Below are 25,688 nucleotides of genomic sequence, written 5' to 3' on the forward strand. Positions count from 1 at the left end.
AAACACATTAAAGCGGACAGTGTCGTCTATGGTAAGACTAGGCGGACTGAACAGGCTATTCAGGAAGAGAGACGTAGATAAGTTATCTATCGATTTTGTTTTGTTGATTCGGTTGCTAATATAAACTGTGCAATCTCTGCACACTTCACAAGCTAATCTGGTACAACACTTTACGCACATGCATTAAAGCCGCTTTTCACAAAGTGAGTTTCATATAAATTTTAACAGTGCCGACGGTATAGCTATTCTAAGCGATGACCACTGCATGAAAGGGAATTACGTAACAGTGCTGGCAGACGGAACAGTGGTCTGGCTAACGGCTGTGAACATCGTGTCGCAATGCAGCGCTGATATACAATACTACCCGTTTGATAAGCAGCAGTGTCACGTTATTGTAAGTGCCACGTTCTAGTAAGAGTCACATCATAGTAAGTGTGACGTTTTTTTTTATATATTTATTTATTTATTACCTTCTAGGTCAAACGCATAAAACAATATCAAAATACATAAAAACATAGTTACACCAATGTCATTCTGACAGCTGTAATTATCAAATATTATATGGATATTTAAATAGGTTAGATCTACAGTACAGCTCACGCAAAACCAACAAATTCTTTTGTTTTCGAAGTTACTCCGCATACACAACGAGTATTCCCTCAGCATCATGCCGAGGGACTCCGCGATCATTCGCGGAGTTACGCCGCGTCTGTTCCTGCCTCGACATCGATCCGCGGCATCACGCCGCGTCTTTACACGCGGCGGTTCGCTGAGAAAAAAATATACAAATAAAGATTTTATACTATGACAAATGTTAAATAATTTTTAAATAAACGATTATTTGAAACAGATACAAATAATACGTTGATATGTTTACTTCTGCGTGATTGTGTAAACCTTTCGTCAGCTTCTCTGCATACGGAACTTCATACAAAATGATGTTGTAGGTCATTATAACCATATCAATGAACCTTACACAGTTTAATCACGAACATGATCTCGGAAACGAGACTTGCTTTAAACATGTAAAACAAAATATTGATTATCATAAGATTTGCAAAAATACATATGAGAACCAAACAACTATACACATAGAAAACAAATATTAAAGGGATCTTTTCACGCTTTGGTAAATTGACAAAATTGAAAAAAAGTTGTTTCAGATTCGTAAGTTTTCGTTTTAGTTATGATATTTGTGAGGAAACAGTAATACTGAACATTAACCATGCTCTAATATAGCCATTATATGCATCTTTTGACGATTTTAAAACCTAAAAATTATAAAGCGTTGCCACGCGAAACGATTGAATAATTTGGAGAGTTCTGTTTTTGTCGTTAAATTTTGTGAAACTACGAAGATTGCTTATATGAGGTATAAAATACGTCAAGTATGTGTACTCGGCTGAATAGCTCAGTAGGCTAAAGCGTTTTTACTTCAGGACTCTGGCAGGACTCCAGGGGTCACTGGTTCGAAACCTGCTCCGGGCAATGTTCTTTTCCTTTTTTAAATTTTTTTCTTGATTTTTTACTGGAGCTTTTACGATCCAATGTTTACATTTATCAATATAAAGCATTTAATGAATAGGTTAAAAAATGACAAAATCTGTGAAAAGGCCCCTTTAATACTGTTGACAATTTTAATAAAAGCATATGTTGGTTTATATTTAAAAATGATTACTTTCACTTCGACCCGATTTTCAGAAATGGCCATGTACATGTTGCATTTAAATATAAATTTACACTGCATCAGGTGATATACGCATGTTCACTGAGAATTCGCCGTCTCGATTAGTCTGCCATTAAATAAAACAGTAGCATGTACAATTCGTTTGATGGAAAATGGCAATCGTTTGTCTTAACAAACTGTTCAGCAATATTGACAAAATTTGCTTTTAAAACGGCAGTCGTAATAAACGGAATTATCGGGCAATATATAGAAACATTAAACGCGGCAAAAATGTGACTACCAAAATAATATTGTGACGCAAAACAGTATCATTATTGTGACAATTAAATACACTTGTAAAACTGCTGTTCTCTTAGAAATTGCGCGAAAATAAAGATGACTTGTGTAATATCACGTTATCCGCCTGGAAAACGTGAGCATTTTCATTGTAATTTTAATAATGGAAATTTATTTAGGGCAGAGATATTATGTTCTGGTTGCAGTCACTAATGTAAAAAAATGGTTTGGAAATTTTGAAATCTGCAATAGATTTACGTTATGATTTTTCGGAGGTCATATATTTTGTGTAAACGCACCCTCAATGGACTGAAGTCATCTGTCCAATTATCATCTGCAGCCTCAGCATCGAGAATAATGTCATCATCGGACAATTCACCGACTTGAGAAACGACGTCCGTTTAGTGAAGCGCATGGATTCGCTGCGCTGAACTGCATCCATGTTAATGAAGGGGTGCATATGGACTGCCAGGGCCGTCATAGCAAAAATTATCAAAGGCTCTGGGAGTCCGTTATATGGACTACTGAAAATAGCCACCGAGATTGCGTTTTATGGCCCAAACAAGCACAAAGTGTCTAGTCTCCCGTGTGTGTTTATCCCTTAATGTTAAATAAGCACGTGCACTATTAATTATTATGTTGGTCCATTGTGTACACACCGGTCTTACTGACACTAACGCACAGGTGGTTAGCGTGTGGCTATGATATTAATTAGTGAAAACATCATTTTGAATGATAAATAATCATATTATAACGAAAAATTAACTTTTCTGAAAAAAAAAATATTTCACTATCAAATATATATATAACAAGGTATGCAACTCAAAATCAGCCCAAAACGGGGTGCATCGCTTTGAACAGCCATATCTTCATAAATTTTGCAGCGATTTTCACGATCTCGGTCTTATTCAACGCAGAAATGAATTTCCTTTCTGGAAATGTATATGTCTTGCAATATTTTAACAAATGCTGGGTCAACTTTTAAGAAATAACACGATACACAACACGCATGACCCAGTTGACAGTGATCATGCTGTCTTTAAGACTGAAATCTTCACGGAGTAAAGGGCAACTTCCCTACAAAGTTCATGTAGTTCGATACCATAATTCAATAAAACGTATGAAAAAACATTATTACCGTTCTTGTCGTTACATTCTGCATCAAGACTAACTGTCCAGCGCCGTTTGAAACCTTTGTTTACATACATTTCAACTAACTGACATTTTAAACATACGAGTGATTTCATTGGTCCAATGCGGAGGTGTGTCTTTACAACTGGAGATTTCATTCATAAAGAATACATGATCACTGTCAACTGGGTCATGCGTGTTGTGTATCGTGTTATTTCTTAAAAGTTGACCCAGCATTTGTAAAAATATTGCAAGACATATACATTTCCAGAAAGGAAATTCATTTCTGCGTTGAATAAGACCGAGATCGTGAAAATCGCTGCACAATTGATGAAGATATGGCTGTTCAAAGCGATGCACCCCGTTTTGGGGTGATTTTGAGTTGCATACCTTGTTATATATATATTTGATAGTGAAATTTTTTTTTCTTCAGAAAAGTTAATTTTTCGTTATAATATGATTATTTATCATTCAAAATGATGTTTTCACTAATTAATATCATAGCCACACGCTAACCACCTGTGCACTAACGTAGTTACGTCACCTTCTATGTATAGAATGATGTTGGTCAGTACAAAAGGCCTTCTGAAAACCGCCGACTGCGTCTTTGTTTTATTGCTCAATCAAGCACCGATAATCCAATATCCTGTGTATTACAAAAACGCAAACTTTAGATAAGCACGTGTCGTCCACAGGTGGTTAGCGTGTGGCTATGATATTAATTAGTGAAAACATCATTTTGAATGATAAATAATCATATTATAACGAAAAATTAACTTTTCTGAAAAAAAAAATTTCACTATCAAATATATATATAACAAGGTATGCAACTCAAAATCACCCCAAAACGGGGTGCATCGCTTCGAACAGCCATATCTTCATCAATTGTGCAGCGATTTTCACGATCTCGGTCTTATTCAACGCAGAAATGAATTTCCTTTCTGGAAATGTATATGTCTTGCAATATTTTTACAAATGCTGGGTCAACTTTTAAGAAATAACACGATACACAACACGCATGACCCAGTTGACAGTGATCATGTATTCTTTAAGACTGAAATCTTCACGGAGTAAAGGGCAACTTCCCTACAAAGTTCATGTAGTTCGATACCATAATTCAATAAAACGTATGAAAAAACATTATTACCGTTCTTGTCGTTACATTCTGCATCAAGACTAACTGTCCAGCGCCGTTTGAAACCTTTGTTTACATACATTTCAACTAACTGACATTTTAAACATACGAGTGATTTCATTGGTCCAATGCGGAGGTGTGTCTTTACAACTGGAGATTTCATTCATAAAGAATACATGATCACTGTCAACTGGGTCATGCGTGTTGTGTATCGTGTTATTTCTTAAAAGTTGACCCAGCATTTGTAAAAATATTGCAAGACATATACATTTCCAGAAAGGAAATTCATTTCTGCGTTGAATAAGACCGAGATCGTGAAAATCGCTGCACAATTGATGAAGATATGGCTGTTCAAAGCGATGCACCCCGTTTTGGGGTGATTTTGAGTTGCATACCTTGTTATATATATATTTGATAGTGAATTTTTTTTTCAGAAAAGTTAATTTTTCGTTATAATATGATTATTTATCATTCAAAATGATGTTTTCACTTATTAATATCATAGCCACACGCTAACCACCTGTGGTGTCGTCTGTCAAAACAATGATTGTATATATGTCAGTAAACATATCGAAGTACCCCGGTAATTCTCGTATATGATCTCGGAAACGGGACTTGCTTTAAACATTTACCATTACGATATTTATTTTCAAGATTTGCTATTTGAACTCAACAAACATACACAGACAAAACAAAATATAAATAAGTATGACAAATTAAATGGAAAAAAATACATTGGTTTATTTTCGAAAAATCGCTTTTACTTTCTCCCAATTTCCAGAAAATGACTTATACATGTACATGTTGCATAAAATCTAAATATAGATGACGCCGTTAATTGGTCGTTGAAAAAGAATATGATTTTTACACGGCACTTTGTGTGCAATCAGATACAGTACAATAATTGTTGCAATATTGAACGAACCAAAATCTGAAAATGATACAGCGTTTTTTACTTTTATTTTATTCAGGAAAATGTCAAAATCATTTGCGAGATACCCCAATACTAAAAAATTGACCACGAAGCTTTTACGATGTTGTTAGTTCTGGCTTCCATAACTTTAAATGTCGCTTTTTATGATTTTTGACAGGCGCGACTTTATACAGGTCTGTCAATACTATATAAACTGTACGACGAAGTTTAATTAGCTACGATGTTGTCTGCGCTACGCAGATTTGTGTATAAATAAATACATCCACGCCTATTTTCGCGCGCTTTTTGTCAAGACAAGCACTGGACACGAAAATGTAATGGGCATATTTATGTATTTATTTGTGGCTACAATTTGTAACAGGACATGAACTGTACACGATGCGCGCACACAACATTAAGATATTTACGCACGTTGGAATCGCTGTTACCCTTGTCCCGATTGGACACCTATTTCATCAAATCTTTAAATAGAAACATATGCCGAAATTCATTTGATACTTAAAGGCCTTTTCACAGTTTTTGGCATGTTTTGAAATAAGTACTTAAATGCTTTATATTGATAAATGTAAACATAGGATCTTAAAAGCTCCAGTAAAAAATCAAGAATAAAATTGTAAAAAGGAAAAAAAAGTAGCCGCAGCTGGACTCGAACCAGTGACCCCCGGAGTCCTGGGGTAACCTGGAGTAAAAACGCATTAGCCCGCCCAGCTATTCTGCCAAGCATACTTGGTTGAAGTATTTTATGCATTATATGAGCAATCCTCGTAGTTTCACAAAATTTAACGACAACAACAGAACTCTCCAAATTATTCCATCGTTTCGCGTTGCAACGCTTTATAATTTTTAGGTTTTTAAATCGCCAAAAGATGCATATATTGTCTATATTAGACCATGGTAAATGTTCAGTAATACTGTTTCCTCACAAATATCATAACTAAAACGAAAATTTGCGAATCTGAAACAACTTTTTTCAATTTTGTCAATTTACCAAACCGTGAAAAGATCCCTTTAAGACAAATTTTGGATGTCTGTGTTAATGAGTTTTGAGCACTTTGTCGTCAATATTAATCAGAATTTGCATTTGAAAATGGGCATTGGGAATACACTGGATTATCGGGTAATGGATAGAGACGGAAAAATTCGCATGTATGCAGTAATCGATAAAGTCGGTCTTAATTAGCCAGTTCAATAACTGTTGTTACCGCCCCTGAAAATTACCATCCTTTACTGCTCTTCGCTGAGGAGGTAAATCATCGATTTCCGGTGGTTAGCAAATTATTGCGCAATGGACGACTTATCGAATCTAGAACACAAATCAACAGAGAAGAAACGGAATTACTGCTGTATTTGCAGTAATTTTCGGGGAAAATTGGTAGATGGGAAACAAGTGAGGTTGCATAGATTTCCAGCCGACGAAAAAGTAAGAAAACTATGGATCAAAAGACTGAAAACTGTCAGCACTGGCTTCGTTTTGAAGATCAAGAACGATCGGCTGTGTTCAGCACATTTTGTCGATGGGGTCTACAACAGCAAGAACCAAATTCCCAGTATCTTCATGGTGAACAACAAGCAGAAGATCTTTAAAACATCGGAGGTATGTGAATTCTTATTCGTCAAATTGTTTTTACTTTCAGTGACCAGACTGATGGTTATTAAAGGGACTATGTCTATCAAAAATTCATTCTATGAGAAACCTGCTTTATTTCAATAAATTATGTAATTATTTGGGAATTTAAAAACAAAGATATGTTATGTTTGAAAAAAATAGGGACTAAACTATTTTGTCAAATATTCATGAATTTATATGAAATGTGTAAAAAACTTATTATACACATATTTGAATTTAAATTCAAATAAAAGATAAGAATAACATGTGTCGAAAATGCGAAATAAGGTAGATGTTTAATTCTGAAATCAAAAACAACTGTACAGGCAAATTGGCCAGCATGTATATCATGCATGTACAATGTGAATCTATATTGAGTTTAACAGTTCATTTAAAATTCTTGCAGCGGTATCGATTTATACGACACACAAACACTAACTAAAAAGACAAATGCTTCGGTTATTGTAGGAAAATATCTACGAAATATCTTCGTCGCAATCGGCTTGGGGCATTATTTTGTATTTGCTGCATTTTATGAAATTCTTCTTTAATGTATCATTTTTCTTGCCTATTGTGTGTTATTATAACATATTTGCATCAATATACATGTATTACAATTTAACACATATAAAAATTGTATAATCTCTCTTTAAATAGTTCTGTTTTGAATAACATTCAAAATTTCTGATTCAAAATCTTAATCATGTAAAAAAGGTTTTGCTAGTTTAATACTCTTTTAAATGTTATTGCTTTTTTTAAAAGGGGGCAGACCAAAACGGTCACAAGTAAGATTGGCCGCAGTGTGTATATAACCGACATCAGTAACATGCTTTTTGCTTTTGCAAGTGTTTAAAATAGATGGAACACTAGGATAACAAAATTTACTATGTATTTTGTTCTGCTGCACTGTAAGCATTATGTGTTTTCATTAAGTTCTGGTATAAATCACACATGAACTAACAATAATTTGACATTCAACACATAGAAGATTAGAAGAAATAAAGATACATTAATATAGAATGCTTTGTTGAAATTCTAAGCATGAAATACATATTTTTACTTATATTTATATTTTAAGGTTGAGGAAGAAAGTTACACAACAGAGGCATCTGCAATCCTGCAAGAAAACGAAGATAGCCGGGAGAGTGATTGCTATGAAAACACTTCCCTGAACTCCTGTTTTGTGCCAGAGCATGTGTCAGTTCAAATGCATGACTATATAACTAGTTCTGTGAAGGAAACATGTACTGTGACACAGACTCTACCAAAGCTTATACAAACTGATTGGATCATGTGTGACATGGCTACACAGACAGATCTCAGCTTATCATTGTTCCAAAAACTGACATGTGACACATCTTCACAGACTGATATGAATAACTGTAGTATTGAAAAAGACATTGGGATTCAGTGCAACAAACCGGAATTGGTAGCTGAAGATATTGTAAGTGACGACATGTGTATGTTTTACACCGGCTTGCCAAACAAGGAAGTTTTTAATGCAATATTTAGCGAACTGGACGATGCAGAGGAAAGAACCAACCGATCAGGAAATGGGGAGAACAAGGGACGGCCTAGAACGCTTCGACTGGTGGATGAATTTTTGCTAGTTCTGATGCGCTTGAGACTTGGTTTGCTTTTAGAAGACTTGGCGTACAGATTCCGCATTTCAAAAGCAACCTGCAGTAACATTAATAAGCAGTGGATCATGTATCTAAGTGTGAAATTGGCATCAATGATACCATGGATATCTAGAAGATTTATAAGAGAGAATATGCCAGCTAAATTTAAGAAGTATCCACACTGCAGAGTAATAATAGACTGTACAGAATTTTACACGCAAAATCCACAATCATTGGCTGCCAAAACATTACTGTACTCACACTACAAATCACACATGACATGGAAGGCCTTAATAGGAATTAGTCCCACTGGTGTGATAACATTTGTATCAGATTTGTGGAGTGGTGGTATAAGTGACAAACAAATCACTATTAAAAGTGGTCTGCTGGAACTCTGTGAGGCTGGAGATGCAGTTATGGCGGACAAAGGATTCTTAATATCAGACTTGACAACCCCAAGGGGGCTACACCTAATAATTCCACCCATGAAATTCCAGGGCTTTAATCGCCGACAGGTGGAAGAAACAAGAAGAATCGCAAATCTTCGCATAGATGTGGAACGTGCCATGGAAAGATTAAAGAATTTCCGCATACTTCAAGGGGTTATGCCGATTACAATGTCTAAACAAGCATCGCATATACTCAAGATATGTGCTGCCTTGTCAAACGTTCACCCTCCCTTGATACAGGATAACTAAATGAGAAATTCTGTAATGGCATGTGTAAAAATCTGCATTCAATGACTTAATGCTTTGACAAAGTTATAAAGTTCATAAACACTTGCTTTACTATTGCAACTTTTTTAATTCTTTGATTTAGTTCTTTATGAAGGGATGTTTCAAGGGATTAAATTCTGAATTGTGTGAAAACTTTAAGGAGCATATCAACAGTTTAACAGCAAGTATTCAAAAACGAACACAAAGTCATTTTAATAAAAATCAAGGAACAACACTTAATTAAATCTTATTGTTTTTTTTAAATGTATTACTTTCAGAAAATAAAATACAGTTTCTAGCTGTTGATATCCCCTTAAGACAATAAAACAATGATTATTCAAATTAATTGGTTTTAAAGTCATAAGTTTTATCAAATAAAAAAAAAATGAATTAACCCTTTACCACTTTAATAGATACATATTTTGACGCATTTGTACTCCCTTAGAAAGTTACATTTAATTAAAGACCTTTCTTACTAGATTCAAGTTTTCAAGTCTTCATTTCCAACCCTTAAATACTGATGAACAGCAAACAGCATAAAACCTGAACAGACTGCGAGTTACTCGCAGGCTGTTCTGGTATTTTGCTGTTTGCACATAGCGATTTTATCTTCGCTTCTGAGTGGGAATGGGTTAAAGAGGTATTCTAATCATGCTTCTGATATTTCGCAGCATTTCATTGTGCGTTTGAATATTTAACGCGCTATATTTGTTTTGTTAATTTATTTGTTGTTGCTTGCATTGATAATGAATAAAGATACAAGTACCATTCTTTGGATATTTTGTGATTAGGCTCTAACAAAAAGTTATGTGTTTTATGCAATTAAAGATATCTGTGCTAAGCTGGGATTTTTGTTATGAGTTTAACTTAAATTATTATAAGTGCTTTTATGGAATGCTACATTTCAAGACTAAACCTGGCAAAACCTGCGTGAAACACATACTTTTTTTTATTTGGCCATCTGTGTATGCTATCAGGTTAAAACCTTATGATATAAAGATGAATGTTGTATTCACGCAAGATAAAAGCGCACATACGGAGACACCAACTTTTATTTCCAGCATTTAAAAACAAAATCTAAACAACACATTATGTGTTGAAAACATACATAGAAATCAGAATATATTTAATAAATGGACCTCAATATATTCAAGTGACTTTAAGAATGAATGATCAATTGTCTTATTTACTGTCTTTAAGTTTTATCAAATTCAACTCTTGGTGTCACAAGCAATATGAATTCAATGAATGAATCAATCCATTCACACAGTTTGATGATTCACATTATCGGTCGAAGAATCCATTCACACAAGTTCCTTTCCGCGTTTAATACGCTCCGTAAAGAATTCTGTAACAACATAGTGTTCGTAAAACAAATTCAACTTTGATGACATTTCTTTCCAGAAACTAGCATCAAAGGGAATTCTTTCAACATAATGTCCTTTCAATGTCCAAACAAAGAAGTCACACCAATGTCGTCCAGTCAATGCCATCTGACCTTGGATTTGGTAATAGAAAGAGTGTGTTTTTTTTAATGAAATCTTTCCTTTGAGCACAGAACAACAAAAGTATTTGTCTTGACAGGCCTCATAAACAGAAGCATTCCTATGTTTGTATGGACATTTAATTTCCAAAACACCACACCTGTCCTGGCATTTCTCACAACAGTCCACAACACCATCAGGACTTGTCCCTAAATGTGGGTGATCTACATTAATAACAAGTCCAGATCCAAAAACCTTCAATCCAGGATGTGATGTCTGAATGATATTCTGGTAAACTCGACGTGCTGCTGCTTCATGGTTTCTCCCCCACCTTGTAGCTTCAGTATCAAATGAAGAATAGTTCATGATGTTCTTTATGATACTATCAGGTTTTGTATCCACTCTCTTCTTGCATACAGTCCCAAATATAGAACTTGTAATGCGCCCTATCCTAGCTTCCATCCATGTGTCGTTCTTGCTTTGACCTTTTGTCATTTTTTCTATTCGTACACAGTCCTCGCTTGTTATATGTAATGATGACATATGGTTTCGGAACGCTTCTTTACAGACTGGGTTCTCTATGCTTACACTGTCACGATACATATATGGAACTGTATGCAAATTTGGGAGTTTAAAATCCTCTGCTTGTTGCACAATTTCTTTTCCAGTCTCCATACTTAGCAGCAATGCTGCATTCGGGGCACAGCTCTTTAATTTAAGACATAGCGAATGAAGATTCGGCGGTTTTACACGGTCTATTGTACATGTATTCAGTTGTTGCTTGTGTTTGGGTTCACATTCAGTAGTCTTTTCTTCATATTTAATTTTTTTTAAAGTTATGTTTTGCGACTTCTGAGGACTGAGTTTTCGTTTCCGAGGCCTATTCCACTAACATGGTTTTGAGGTTGATGCTCCTGTTCCATCTTTCCGTTTATCTGTAATGTCAACTAATGCATATAGCAGCGCTGCCACATGGTTGCATGATTCGCCCTCTCTGAAATGAAATTAAACATAATTTTTATTATCAATTTCTTACTTTTCTCTAACTCTTGTCAATTGAAAAAAATAAATCATCACATGTAAACGTCAGTGGCCAGATAGTTGCATTTAAAACAACATATCTCAGGTTATATTTAAGTTTCAAATAAATATAGTTCGCATCTACATGAACATGTAAGTTGTAACTTGTTTCATAAAACTTTTAAATGTTTAAAGCATTGTGTAACAAAGATATATTTTATTCAAACTACATGGGTATACATATGTTTTTGAATCTCAAATCTTAATGGTTTTTACATGAATCTGATAGTCTTACTCTATCCTAGTTCTTACCCAGCAGTGCAGTTGCAGCCAGCAGCATGAACCATTCCTGACATCTTAGCCAGACAGTCTGAGACAGACCCAAGCATCGTAATCTTTTTTCTTATTGTCTGTTGGAAGGGATGGTATAACCTTTGCTCGGACATAGCAATGTGAACACTCTGGGGTAATCTGGTGGTATCGTACACTGTGTCACAAATTCCCAGTATCTTCATGGTGAACAACAAGCAGAAGATCTTTAAAACATCGGAGGTATGTGAATTCTTATTCGTCAAATTGTTTTTACTTTCAGTGACCAGACTGATGGTTATTAAAGGGACTATGTCTATCAAAAATTCATTCTATGAGAAACCTGCTTTATTTCAATAAATTATGTAATTATTTGGGAATTTAAAAACAAAGATATGTTATGTTTGAAAAAAATAGGGACTAAACTATTTTGTCAAATATTCATGAATTATATGAAATGTGTAAAAAAACTTATTATACACATATTTGAATTTAAATTCAAATAAAAGATAAGAATAACATGTGTCGAAAATGCGAAATAAGGTAGATGTTTAATTCTGAAATCAAAAACAACTGTACAGGCAAATTGGCCAGCATGTATATCATGCATGTACAATGTGAATCTATATTGAGTTTAACAGTTCATTTAAAATTCTTGCAGCGGTATCGATTTATACGACACACAAACACTAACTAAAAAGACAAATGCTTCGGTTATTGTAGGAAAATATCTACGAAATATCTTCGTCGCAATCGGCTTGGGGCATTATTTTGTATTTGCTGCATTTTATGAAATTCTTCTTTAATGTATCATTTTTCTTGCCTATTGTGTGTTATTATAACATATTTGCATCAATATACATGTATTACAATTTAACACATATAAAAATTGTATAATCTCTCTTTAAATAGTTCTGTTTTGAATAACATTCAAAATTTCTGATTCAAAATCTTAATCATGTAAAAAAGGTTTTGCTAGTTTAATACTCTTTTAAATGTTATTGCTTTTTTTAAAAGGGGGCAGACCAAAACGGTCACAAGTAAGATTGGCCGCAGTGTGTATATAACCGACATCAGTAACATGCTTTTTGCTTTTGCAAGTGTTTAAAATAGATGGAACACTAGGATAACAAAATTTACTATGTATTTTGTTCTGCTGCACTGTAAGCATTATGTGTTTTCATTAAGTTCTGGTATAAATCACACATGAACTAACAATAATTTGACATTCAACACATAGAAGATTAGAAGAAATAAAGATACATTAATATTGAATGCTTTGTTGAAATTCTAAGCATGAAATACATATTTTTACTTATATTTATATTTTAAGGTTGAGGAAGAAAGTTACACAACAGAGGCATCTGCAATCCTGCAAGAAAACGAAGATAGCCGGGAGAGTGATTGCTATGAAAACACTTCCCTGAACTCCTGTTTTGTGCCAGAGCATGTGTCAGTTCAAATGCATGACTATATAACTAGTTCTGTGAAGGAAACATGTACTGTGACACAGACTCTACCAAAGCTTATACAAACTGATTGGATCATGTGTGACATGGCTACACAGACAGATCTCAGCTTATCATTGTTCCAAAAACTGACATGTGACACATCTTCACAGACTGATATGAATAACTGTAGTATTGAAAAAGACATTGGGATTCAGTGCAACAAACCGGAATTGGTAGCTGAAGATATTGTAAGTGACGACATGTGTATGTTTTACACCGGCTTGCCAAACAAGGAAGTTTTCAATGCAATATTTAGCGAACTGGACGATGCAGAGGAAAGAACCAACCGATCAGGAAATGGGGAGAACAAGGGACGGCCTAGAACGCTTCGACTGGTGGATGAATTTTTGCTAGTTCTGATGCGCTTGAGACTTGGTTTGCTTTTAGAAGACTTGGCGTACAGATTCCGCATTTCAAAAGCAACCTGCAGTAACATTAATAAGCAGTGGATCATGTATCTAAGTGTGAAATTGGCATCAATGATACCATGGATATCTAGAAGATTTATAAGAGAGAATATGCCAGCTAAATTTAAGAAGTATCCACACTGCAGAGTAATAATAGACTGTACAGAATTTTACACGCAAAATCCACAATCATTGGCTGCCAAAACATTACTGTACTCACACTACAAATCACACATGACATGGAAGGCCTTAATAGGAATTAGTCCCACTGGTGTGATAACATTTGTATCAGATTTGTGGAGTGGTGGTATAAGTGACAAACAAATCACTATTAAAAGTGGTCTGCTGGAACTCTGTGAGGCTGGAGATGCAGTTATGGCGGACAAAGGATTCTTAATATCAGACTTGACAACCCCAAGGGGGCTACACCTAATAATTCCACCCATGAAATTCCAGCGCTTTAATCGCCGACAGGTGGAAGAAACAAGAAGAATCGCAAATCTTCGCATAGATGTGGAACGTGCCATGGAAAGATTAAAGAATTTCCGCATACTTCAAGGGGTTATGCCGATTACAATGTCTAAACAAGCATCGCATATACTCAAGATATGTGCTGCCTTGTCAAACGTTCACCCTCCCTTGATACAGGATAACTAAATGAGAAATTCTGTAATGGCATGTGTAAAAATCTGCATTCAATGACTTAATGCTTTGACAAAGTTATAAAGTTCATAAACACTTGCTTTACTATTGCAACTTTTTTAATTCTTTGATTTAGTTCTTTATGAAGGGATGTTTCAAGGGATTAAATTCTGAATTGTGTGAAAACTTTAAGGAGCATATCAACAGTTTAACAGCAAGTATTCAAAAACGAACACAAAGTCATTTTAATAAAAATCAAGGAACAACACTTAATTAAATCTTATAGTTTTTTTTAAATGTATTACTTTCAGAAAATAAAATACAGTTTCTAGCTGTTGATATCCCCTTAAGACAATAAAACAATGATTATTCAAATTAATTGGTTTTAAAGTCATAAGTTTTATCAAATAAAAAAAAAATGAATTAACCCTTTACCACTTTAATAGATACATATTTTGACGCATTTGTACTCCCTTAGAAAGTTACATTTAATTAAAGACCTTTCTTACTAGATTCAAGTTTTCAAGTCTTCATTTCCAACCCTTAAATACTGATGAACAGCAAACAGCATAAAACCTGAACAGACTGCGAGTTACTCGCAGGCTGTTCTGGTATTTTGCTGTTTGCACATAGCGATTTTATCTTCGCTTCTGAGTGGGAATGGGTTAAAGAGGTATTCTAATCATGCTTCTGATATTTCGCAGCATTTCATTGTGCGTTTGAATATTTAACGCGCTATATTTGTTTTGTTAATTTATTTGTTGTTGCTTGCATTGATAATGAATAAAGATACAAGTACCATTCTTTGGATATTTTGTGATTAGGCTCTAACAAAAAGTTATGTGTTTTATGCAATTAAAGATATCTGTGCTAAGCTGGGATTTTTGTTATGAGTTTAACTTAAATTATTATAAGTGCTTTTATGGAATGCTACATTTCAAGACTAAACCTGGCAAAACCTGCGTGAAACACATACTTTTTTTTTATTTGGCCATCTGTGTATGCTATCAGGTTAAAACCTTATGATATAAAGATGAATGTTGTATTCACGCAAGATAAAAGCGCACATACGGAGACACCAACTTTTATTTCCAGCATTTAAAAACAAAATCTAAACAACACATTATGTGTTGAAAACATACATAGAAATCAGAATATATTTAATAAATGGACCTCAATATATTCAAGTGACTTTAAGAATGAATGATCAATTGTCTTATTTACTGTCTTTAAGTTTTATCAAATTCAACTCTTGGTGTCACAAGCAATATGAATTCAATGAATGAATCAATCCATTCACACAGTTTGATGATTCACATTATCGGTCGAAGAATCCATTCACACAAGTTCCTTTCCGCGTTTAATACGCTCCGTAAAGAATTCTGGAACAACATAGTGTTCGTAAAACAAATTCAACTTTGATGACATTTCTTTCCAGAAACTAGCATCAAAGGGAATTCTTTCAACATAATGTCCTTTCAATGTCCAAACAAAGAAGTCACACCAATGTCGTCCAGTCAATGCCATCTGACCTTGGATTTGGTAATAGAAAGAATGTGTTTTTTTTAATGAAATCTTTCCTTTGAGCACAGAACAACAAAAGGATTTGTCTTGACAGGCCTCATAAACAGAAGCATTCCTATGTTTGTATGGACATTTAATTTCCAAAACACCACACCTGTCCTGGCATTTCTGACAACAGTCCACAACACCATCAGGACTTGTCCCTAAATGTGGGTGATCTACATTAATAACAAGTCCAGATCCAAAAACCTTCAATCCAGGATGTGATGTCTGAATGATATTCTGGTAAACTCGACGTGCTGCTGCTTCATGGTTTCTCCCCCACCTTGTAGCTTCAGTATCAAATGAAGAATAGTTCATGATGTTCTTTATGATACTATCAGGTTTTGTATCCACTCTCTTCTTGCATACAGTCCCAAATATAGAACTTGTAATGCGCCCTATCCTAGCTTCCATCCATGTGTCGTTCTTGCTTTGACCTTTTGTCATTTTTTCTATTCGTACACAGTCCTCGCTTGTTATATGTAATGATGACATATGGTTTCGGAACGCTTCTTTTCAGACTAGGTTCTCTATGCTTACACTGTCACGATACATATATGGAACTGTATGCAAATTTGGGAGTTTAAAATCCTCTGCTTGTTGCACAATTTCTTTTCCAGTCTCCATACTTAGCAGCAATGCTGCATTCGGGGCACAGCTCTTTAATTTAAGACATAGCGAATGAAGATTCGGCGGTTTTACACGGTCCATTGTACATGTATTCAGTTGTTGCTTGTGTTTGGGTTCACATTCAGTAGTCTTTTCTTCATATTTAATTTTTTTTTAAGTTATGTTTTGCGACTTCTGAGGACTGAGTTTTCGTTTCCGAGGCCTATTCCACTAACATGGTTTTGAGGTTGATGCTCCTGTTCCATCTTTCCGTTTATCTGTAATGTCAACTAATGCATATAGCAGCGCTGCCACATGGTTGCATGATTCGCCCTCTCTGAAATGAAATTAAACATAATTTTTATTATCAATTTCTTACTTTTCTCTAACTCTTGTCAATTGAAAAAAATAAATCATCACATGTAAACGTCAGTGGCCAGATAGTTGCATTTAAAACAACATATCTCAGGTTATATTTAAGTTTCAAATAAATATAGTTCGCATCTACATGAACATGTAAGTTGTAACTTGTTTCATAAAACTTTTAAATGTTTAAAGCATTGTGTAACAAAGATATATTTTATTCAAACTACATGGGTATACATATGTTTTTGAATCTCAAATCTTAATGGTTTTTACATGAATCTGATAGTCTTACTCTATCCTAGTTCTTACCCAGCAGTGCAGTTGCAGCCAGCAGCATGAACCATTCCTGACATCTTAGCCAGACAGTCTGAGACAGACCCAAGCATCGTAATCTTTTTTCTTATTGTCTGTTGGAAGGGATGGTATAACCTTTGCTCGGACATAGCAATGTGAACACTCTGGGGTAATCTGGTGGTATCGTACACTGTGCACATGTCTGTCTACGTAAAACACTGCCGCTTTCAATTGACGCTTGGCATTCCTATTTTCCTTGTCATGAGTCCTTGATTTGCTTAATACCAAATAGTTATACAAGTCCTCTTTACGAAAATTTGGAACTTTATCTAAATTCTCATCCCAGCATTCTTTTATATCCGACGGTGTGGGTAATTTCTCTCCGAGCGGCGTTGTAAACAATTGACATTGACGAACATCATGATCGACGTTGTCCGAGATTTCAATCTCTTTTAGCGTCCTCTTTCCTAATTTCAAGAGCCCCCTGGCCCTTTTGATCAATTCAGGTCGATTTCCTGATACATTTTCGCCTCGATCTTTCAGATATAATCGTAATTCACGCACTGATAACCGTTCAAAAACTATGTCACACTCTACTTCATTGTTCGTCGCCATCTTGGAATTCTTTGCTAACCGGAAGTTGAATCAATTTAAGAACGACAACTCATCAGGGGAGGCTAATCACTTATTGAACTGGGCAATAAACGCATGTATCGGTGAATCGATAGACTCTGGATTATACGCATCTATCAGGGAAAGGGTAAAGAAACAGTTAATAAAGATAATATGGACATGTGATGCAAAATCTAATTGTCAATGTAGTATGTAGTGAATTGTTTCGCAACGTAGTAACTCTCCATTTAATAAACATTATGATGCGAAACTCGGAGTCAATTTCTATCCGAAGTACATGTACATTGTAAATTATAGTTAATACGATTGTCCGCCGAGTGACTCTGCATCATCAACAAATTCCTCGGCATCATGCCGAGGCGTCTCGCGGAGGCGAGATGCGGAGTTCCCCGGCGGACAGACGCGGCTACTCGGCGACCATATGGTCGATTCCGAGTCGACTCCGCGAACACAAGATGGCGTCTGACTCCGCGGATCGCGGAATATGTTTGTTTTGAATGAGCTGTACTGTATATCTTTATAACAGTTATAAAAATTAGTTATCAATTGAAATGCTATATTTGACCTATGGATAACCCATTAAGCTGAGAGCTGATTTCCAATTGGGTCCATACAATTAAGTATAGAAAAAATGATCAAGTTGTTATATGATCTAACTTACCCTCATATATTTGGCACTTATATATTTTGATGTTTGATTGAGAGAAAATAAGTGAATTATCACGTAATAGTAAGTGTCATGGTGTAGTAAGTGTTACGTTATAGTAAGTGTCATGTTGTAGTATGTGTAACGTTATAGTAAGTGTCACTTTATAGTTAGTGTCATGTTATAGAAGTGTCAAGTTATAGTAAATGTCATGTTGTAATAAGTGTCACGTTGTAGAAGTGTCGAGATATAGTAGTGTAACGTTATAGTAGTGCCATGTTATAAAATGTGTCAAGTTATACTGTCACGTTATAGTAATTGTCACGGTATAGTAAGTGCCAGGTTAAAGTAAATATAACGTAAAAGAAATGTCAAGTTATTGTAAATGTCATGTTGTGGTAAGTGTCACGTTATAGTAGTGTTCCGTTAGGGTAGTGTCACGTTATAGTGTCACGTTATATTAAGTGTCACTTTATAGTAATGATTACGTTACAGTTAGTGTCACGTTACAGTTAGTACAGTGTTTTTTTCACTTATAGGGGAATGTGGCGGGGCCCGTCCAAAGGGGAAAAAATGCGTCGTTTTTTAGGAAAAGGGGAAAATTAAAAATTCATTCTTTTATATGTAATGATATTTATTATATGAATACACATGTCTGTATGAATATAATATTCACAGCAGAATGTCTGTCCTTTTTCTGAAATACATATCAATGATTTTTTCAACATTAGTTTCAGACAGTTCAGCCTTCATGCACAGTCTCAGTTTTCTTAGCCATTTTGAGTCGAATTTAGTTTTTTAAATCGTTTAAATGGCAAATTTGAGCATTTTTAATCAATAAAATGGACCATATTGGAATGTTTTTATCAACAAATATTGACACAATATAGATACATCAGGCCATTTCCTGGCCATTTTGGGAGAAAAATGCAATTCATGTGAAAAGTCCACTGATTTGGAAAAAACTAATCTAATTTAATATAACACTTTATAATAATTAAAATTCATATAAAGTTTAGTTATATACTTTGTTAGTTATTTATGAAATAAATTTGAGATATATTTATCATGATCATGAAACAGTTCTTTCTAAAAAAAAAATAAAAAAAATTTTTTTTTTTTTTTTTTTACTTCTGGAGGGGATTTTTTTACAAAATGGGGGAAAAATATATACTCTTTTTTGAGGGGAATGGGGCCGAATATCGGCCCCGAAATTGCCATAAAAACACTGTAGTATCAAGTTATATTTAGTGTCACTTTAAAGTAAGTGTATGGATATAGTAAGTGACATGTTATATTACGGTATAGCAGTGTCACGTTATAGAAGTGTCACGTTATAATTAGTTTCACGTTATATGAAGTGTAACGGTATAGAAGTGTCACTGGATGACAACTTTCAAGCTGAACATGAACCAATCAAAAACAGAAATCATTTTATACGGAACAAGGCAACAATTATCTAAAATGTCCATATCAAGGGTGAGTGTTGGAGGATGCATGGTTAAGTTAGTAGACCGTGTGAGAGATCTTGGTGTTACAATGACCAACACTCTTAACCTTGACCTTCACGAAGAAGTGCCATATTGCCCAAATGCAATTGCGTAATTTAAAAGCTATACGCAGGCATTTGACACAGAAGTCAGCGGAGGTGTTAGTGCATGGTCTTGTTCACTCCCATATTGACTTTTGCAATGGTTTATTCACCGATCTACCAGCTTACCAAATTCATTTGATCAACCAAGTACTGAACTCTTGAAACAACTCCACTGGCTACCAGTAAAAGCTAGAATCATGTACGAAGTCCTGGTTATGGTCTTTCGTGTTGTCCATGGTTATGCTCCAGATTACTTGCAAGAAATGATTGTCCCAGCAAACAGTCGGTATAGACTTCGATCACAAAGTGACTGTAATCTTGTTATTCCCAGGAGGCGAACTAAGATGGCGGATAGATCTTTAGCTGTTGTTGGCCCGAAGTGGTGGAATAATCTACCAAGCCACTTAAAAATCATTGACAATGAGGGCTGTTTTAGATCAAGACTTAAAACTCATTTGTTCAATCTTTTTTCACGGATAACCAATGTGCAGTGTTTGTGAAGCGCAATAGAATATTTTTATAATAATTTTTGCGCTATATAAGTGACATGTATTTGTATTTGTTATAGTAGTATCACGTTAAAGTAAGTTATAAACTGTATTATCCGTTTGATAAGATTTAGTGTTTCATGATAGTAAATGACAAGCAGTATTACCCATTTTATAAACAGCCGTGTAACGTTTAATGCTAAACAGTATTACACGTATGACAAACTGCAGTTATGAATAGTAGTGGCAAATTAAAGTAAGTGAAAGTCAAATAAACAAATCTGACTTTTTTCGTTTTTATTTATGTTTAAATGCGTAACAACAATCTATGAGTGCAACAAAAGTTTAAATTGGGTGGACAACACTTAACGCCTATACATGATTTTCGTTGTGAAGAGTCTTCCTTTAAATCAAAATATATAAAAGGAAAATTTCGTCCCTGATTAGCCTGTGCGGAATGTCAGAGGCTAATCAGGGACGACACTTTACGCACATGCATTAAGCCCCTTTTCAGAGAACGAGACCCAAGTCATTGTTTTCCATTCCAGTTGACCAGCTGGACGTTTGATGCAACTCAACTGAATCTTTTTGCCTCCATGAACACACTTTGGCTGGATTTATACGAGGAGAATGGTGAATGGAACTTAACAGAGACAGCTTTGGTTAATTATTCAAGGTACTGCTATTGTTTCTCATTCATTTTAAAACAGCTTTTGTTAATTATACAAGGTACTGGTATATTTTCAAATATTTTCAAACATCAGAATTGTTATGTTAACGGTGTTAAATTATGTGTAATGAATTGAACCAGACGAGGACACTGACAGGAAAATGGTTTGAGCCTCGTTCTGAGAAAAGCGGGTTTAAAGCATGTGTGTACACTGTCCCCCCAAATAAGCCTGTGCAATCAGGGACGACACTGTCCGAAATTACTGTATTTTTGCTAAGAAAATTTCTTTAAACGAAAAACATCGGACTGCACACGCTTATTCGGGACGATACTTAACACTCATGCATTAAACCCCCTTTTATCGCATATTATCTTATTGTGTATCACAGAGCGCAACTCATATTGTTAAGTTCAACAATTATATTTCGATGAAATTAATTTGTAACCAGTAATCATTTGATGTCATTGTATGTATGCAGTTTGCTACATCTTTAAGGACAATCCCATGATCCAAATTACGGAAGCATCTACAATATAAAAAGACCAGTATCAACACTTGTTATTTGATTTATGTTAAGAACAAGAAACCCTCTACTAGAGACGTAAGATTTTGCACCATCAAAAGCAATATCGTGCGTATAATCAAAGTAGGCCTTCATAAATTTATACCGTAATTCGGTTGGATATCGTCATGTTACTTTTTTGTACCTTTCGTTTTTTAGAAACGTAGGAGGTGTGTTGCCCGGCGTGAGATTCACGTTTTTCCTGACGAGAAAATATTCTTACTACGTTTTAAACCTGATCATTCCCTTTATCGTTATTGCATTGCTGGGAACTTTCGTCTTTGTACTTCCGGTTGAAAGTGGGGAAAAACTTGGGTTCGCACTGACCATTCTGCTATCAATGTCGGTGGTAATGTCTACAGTTTCTGAAGCCATTCCACCAATATCTACAAATACCTGCAAACTAAGTAAGTTGTGTTTAAAGTGCAAATCGATCAGCATACGATATTTATGTTTTAGCATTACTACTGTTTTTTCTTTGATTAAGTAGTTATTAAATGGTTGCTGAACTCATATATCTCGTTGTTAAAAGACGACCATACAATATATTTTAATTTTAATAAATAGAGAAAGTAGACCGAGGAAAATTTCATTTGGCGCAGCGCAGATAGAGAAACAATATGTTGAAGTATGCAATACGCATTCGCACTAACATTCGCCGTTCTGTGGATGTGTAAACATGGCATAAAATGCTGTGTCATATATATTTATTTTGAATATGAATACAAAGGTTTCTGTGGGTGCCTGATGTGCTCCTCGCTGTGTAAAATAAATGGTCAAATGCATATGCGTAAATTGTCGTCCAAGATTAGCCCGAGCAATCCGCACAGGAAAATCAAGGTCGACATTTTCCGCCTAAACTTCTTTTTGCTAAGAGGCTTTCTTTCATTGGAAAATATCCTACATTTGAAAAGTGTCGTCCCTGATTAGCACGTGTGGACTGCATAGGTTAATCTGGGACGACACTTTAAGCACAGGAGTTGAACACCCTTTTCACAGAGCGATGTTAATTTATTTGGCAGGCGTGTACGTGCTTATAGTTTTCATCATCAGCGCAGTCGAGACGGTTGTCACGGTGATTTCTTGTCAAACAAACGAACGCCACGAAAAGGGATATGTCCCTGGTCCAATCATACAAAGCATTGCAAGGAGTGCGGCCAAAGTGTCTTTCTATAGGTAATTTATCATGAAAATAAATATGTTTGCTTCGTTCAAGGCAATGAACACAGTTTTATTAAATGCAGATTTTAGATATAGTATCTAGTGAGTGTGTATTGAATCAGTGTATTTGGTCTCTTTCTATAAATAAACGGCTTCGTATTATGGTTAGGTTTTTTTTCCTGCTCCATGAGGCATAAGTTTAAATTCGTTTGTTGTAATTTTCCTGAATTATAACTTTCATCTTATGTGCTTTCATCAAATTGTATACTAAAGCCCGTGTTAGTGTCAATTTTTATTTACAGTCCTTGCTTAAATGTTTGAAAGACTTATCCTGGATAACAGTAGTCTTTTTTAAAACTCACTTATCACTCAGAAAATCACCCCCGACCAGATTTTTCCACCAATTCAAATAAAAAAGGTTGATGTTGTATGTGATTTTAAAAGATATTGGATCGGTCCGCTTTGTGTACCAGCAGATTAGTGTTTTTTTTCAAAACGCTTACTGAATTCTTGAAGACTATTTCTCATTGTTGGTATTTTTCGGATGCTTAATGTTATCAGCATTGATACGAACTGGCGAAATCAGTTACATAAGCTCGGCGTCGAAAACAATTTAAAAAGTGTGTTCTTCTATAAAAAAATCAGCGCTGCAAACCATTCCAGTCGGCATTTTCAATATTTTATAAATGGTCGGTTACTTTGTTAATGAATGAGTAGAAGATTGCTTAATACGTTCTTCATAAAAGAATTCAATGAATAAAATGTTAATGGGACTGCCAACCACGACAACGAAAAAAAAAGTTATAAAATACTGTTTTTTTTACAATTATTAGTTTATATTGATTAAAATATCACGACTTGTATATTACATTTCTTGATTATTTTTTTAAGTTTTCATATTTTCAGTATATTCGGTAATAAATTTTACTGGGTAAGTCTACCAGGTAACTACCAGTTTACTATAAATAACGCCAGTAGATTGATTATCATCGTCATGTGGTAAACACAGGAATGCAAATTGCGCATGCGTAGTGAATTATTATATATTTTATATATATAGTGATCAATCTACTTGCGTTATTTATAGTGTGTATATCGTTATGTCACCTATTTTCGCGATGTATTTTCGATTTCACATCGCGAAATTTTATTGCCGAATATACTGAAAATATGAACTTTTTTCAAGTAATGTAATATACAAGTCGTAATATTTTAATCAATATAAACCAATAATTGTAAAAAAATACGGTATTTTACAACTTTTCTTTTCTTCGTCGTCGTGGTTGACAGTCCCTTTAACATTGATAAATACACAATCGATATTAATAATGCTATGAGGTGTTTAATATATGCAGTTTTTGAGAACAATAGTTTGCCCTATTGGGGAAGAGTTTAGTTTTGCAATATTGAGTGGATACGTAAGACAAAAGAAAAGTGACGATCTCTTTGAATTAGAGTGACAGATACTATACTATTTAATCGGCCCGCAAAAATACGATTTGTAAATTAACCTATATTATTTAACTTGAAAGTTAATACACGCATAGAAAAATTATAATGTAACGTTTAATGCGTAATTTGTACGTGTGTATATTTGGTCAGTCATTTGTTAACAGGAGACCACATAAACATGGAAATGAAAACGCTGAAAACAACACAGCAACTCCGCCAAAGAACAAGGAAGCATGGGTCGAGTCAGGCGCAGACACTGTGAAACAGGACGAGAAAGAACCAGCCATTAATGCAACAATGTACACAGTCCAAGAATGTGCGTTTATATTTGACAGAGTGAACTTTTTCATATTTATGGTCGTCAAGCTTGTGTTAACCATTTCTGTTTTCGTTGTTCTTCAAGTTGATGGATCTAACCAAAAATTTTCATAACCTGTACCCCCTCCCCCCTCCCCCACGTATAGCGAATGCGCAATAATCCAATTAAGGTGATGGTCGCTTTGAAGGTCAGTTAACTACTTAACTACTAGAAAGCTCGAGAAGGTGTTCACTTGTTCAAAAGTGGTTGTTTTTTTTCAATCTATAGACTTAAACCACAATCTGTAAAACCAATCAGATTTAGTGTTGCCCCTTTTATATTTTCTGCGCATAAAGAAGAATCCTGCTGATGTATGGTGTAAAATTAAGAGTGTAACAACCCAGAATCTTGTCGTTTCTGATGTGTATTGTTTTGCTGATAATATTGCTTACATTCTTTGTTGGAAAAGGGGTATATATTTAAATTTGTTTTAGCGTAGAACGATAAAATTCGCACATGCACATCTTAATTTTTTTTAAATGCATGCGATTTTGAAATATACGACATATGTACGTCTACGAGCAGACGAACAAATACATACGGACGGACAGACATTTAGACGGACGGAGAGATGGAGTAACGAACGAACGGACGAACGGGCGGGCGAATAGACAGACACACAGATAGAAACACAGACAGAAGGACAGACACACATGGTGATGTGTAAAAATTGTGTTTATAATAATTAACTAAATAAAACCTAAAGGTTGATGATGAAAACAAAATTACGCAAGGTTAACAGGTTACACTTTTTATTTGTTTATTTACTTATTTGTGTATTTAAATGTTTGATAAAAATATGTTTTAA

General features: G+C 34.8%; 3 protein-coding genes across 6 annotated transcripts; 2 read left to right on the forward strand and 1 right to left on the reverse strand.

The window, feature by feature from the left end:
* The first annotated feature begins 224 nt into the window (after nucleotides 1-224).
* LOC127850548 (neuronal acetylcholine receptor subunit beta-3-like) lies at nucleotides 225-25,688 on the forward strand. Its single transcript, XM_052383672.1, has 5 exons — nucleotides 225-394; nucleotides 21,225-21,352; nucleotides 22,069-22,316; nucleotides 22,932-23,085; nucleotides 24,687-25,688. Exons 1-5 carry the CDS (start codon nucleotides 266-268, stop codon nucleotides 24,952-24,954), a joined length of 927 nt encoding a protein of 308 aa, XP_052239632.1. The 5' UTR covers nucleotides 225-265; the 3' UTR covers nucleotides 24,955-25,688.
* Nucleotides 6,442-15,283, forward strand: LOC127850537 (uncharacterized). Of its 2 annotated transcripts, none has more exons than XM_052383666.1 (2): nucleotides 6,442-6,757; nucleotides 13,254-15,283. In XM_052383666.1, the coding sequence occupies exons 1-2, from the start codon at nucleotides 6,449-6,451 to the stop codon at nucleotides 14,493-14,495; spliced, it is 1,551 nt and encodes a 516-aa protein (XP_052239626.1). In that variant the 5' UTR covers nucleotides 6,442-6,448; the 3' UTR covers nucleotides 14,496-15,283. The 2 variants fall into 2 exon arrangements, with proteins under 2 accessions (XP_052239626.1, XP_052239617.1); XM_052383657.1 differs by lacking the exon at nucleotides 13,254-15,283 and adding an exon at nucleotides 7,848-9,351.
* On the reverse strand, nucleotides 10,142-18,027 carry LOC127850560 (uncharacterized). Of its 3 annotated transcripts, none has more exons than XM_052383692.1 (2): nucleotides 17,331-18,017; nucleotides 10,142-11,585 (listed from the first exon to the last, which is right to left on the reverse strand). In XM_052383692.1, the coding sequence occupies exon 2, from the start codon at nucleotides 11,264-11,266 to the stop codon at nucleotides 10,412-10,414; it is 855 nt and encodes a 284-aa protein (XP_052239652.1). In that variant the 5' UTR covers nucleotides 11,267-11,585; nucleotides 17,331-18,017; the 3' UTR covers nucleotides 10,142-10,411. The 3 variants fall into 3 exon arrangements, 2 of the variants coding, with proteins under 2 accessions (XP_052239652.1, XP_052239642.1); XM_052383682.1 differs by lacking the exon at nucleotides 17,331-18,017 and adding an exon at nucleotides 11,924-12,077; XR_008035354.1 differs by lacking the exon at nucleotides 10,142-11,585 and adding an exon at nucleotides 15,549-16,992 and having other exon boundaries at nucleotides 17,331-18,027.

The sequence above is a fragment of the Dreissena polymorpha genome, chromosome 1, assembly GCF_020536995.1.
Source record: "Dreissena polymorpha isolate Duluth1 chromosome 1, UMN_Dpol_1.0, whole genome shotgun sequence".
NCBI classification, from domain to species: domain Eukaryota; kingdom Metazoa; phylum Mollusca; class Bivalvia; order Myida; family Dreissenidae; genus Dreissena; species Dreissena polymorpha.

What these genes read in the sequence shown, in the direction of transcription:
- LOC127850548 (XM_052383672.1), top strand. Translation starts at nt 266, where the DNA reads ATGAAAGGGAATTACGTAACAGTGCTGGCAGACGGAACAGTGGTCTGG. An exon ending in GCTTTGGTTAATTATTCAAG is followed by an intron (nt 21,353 to 22,068) that starts GTACTGCTATTG and finishes TTCGTTTTTTAG; the next exon opens with AAACGTAGGAGGTGTGTTGC. An exon ending in TACAAATACCTGCAAACTAA is followed by an intron (nt 22,317 to 22,931) that starts GTAAGTTGTGTT and finishes TTTATTTGGCAG; the next exon opens with GCGTGTACGTGCTTATAGTT.
- LOC127850537 (XM_052383666.1), top strand. Translation starts at nt 6,449, where the DNA reads ATGGACGACTTATCGAATCTAGAACACAAATCAACAGAGAAGAAACGG. An exon ending in AGATCTTTAAAACATCGGAG is followed by an intron (nt 6,758 to 13,253) that starts GTATGTGAATTC and finishes TTATATTTTAAG; the next exon opens with GTTGAGGAAGAAAGTTACAC.
- LOC127850560 (XM_052383692.1), bottom strand. Translation starts at nt 11,266, where the DNA reads ATGGAGACTGGAAAAGAAATTGTGCAACAAGCAGAGGATTTTAAACTC.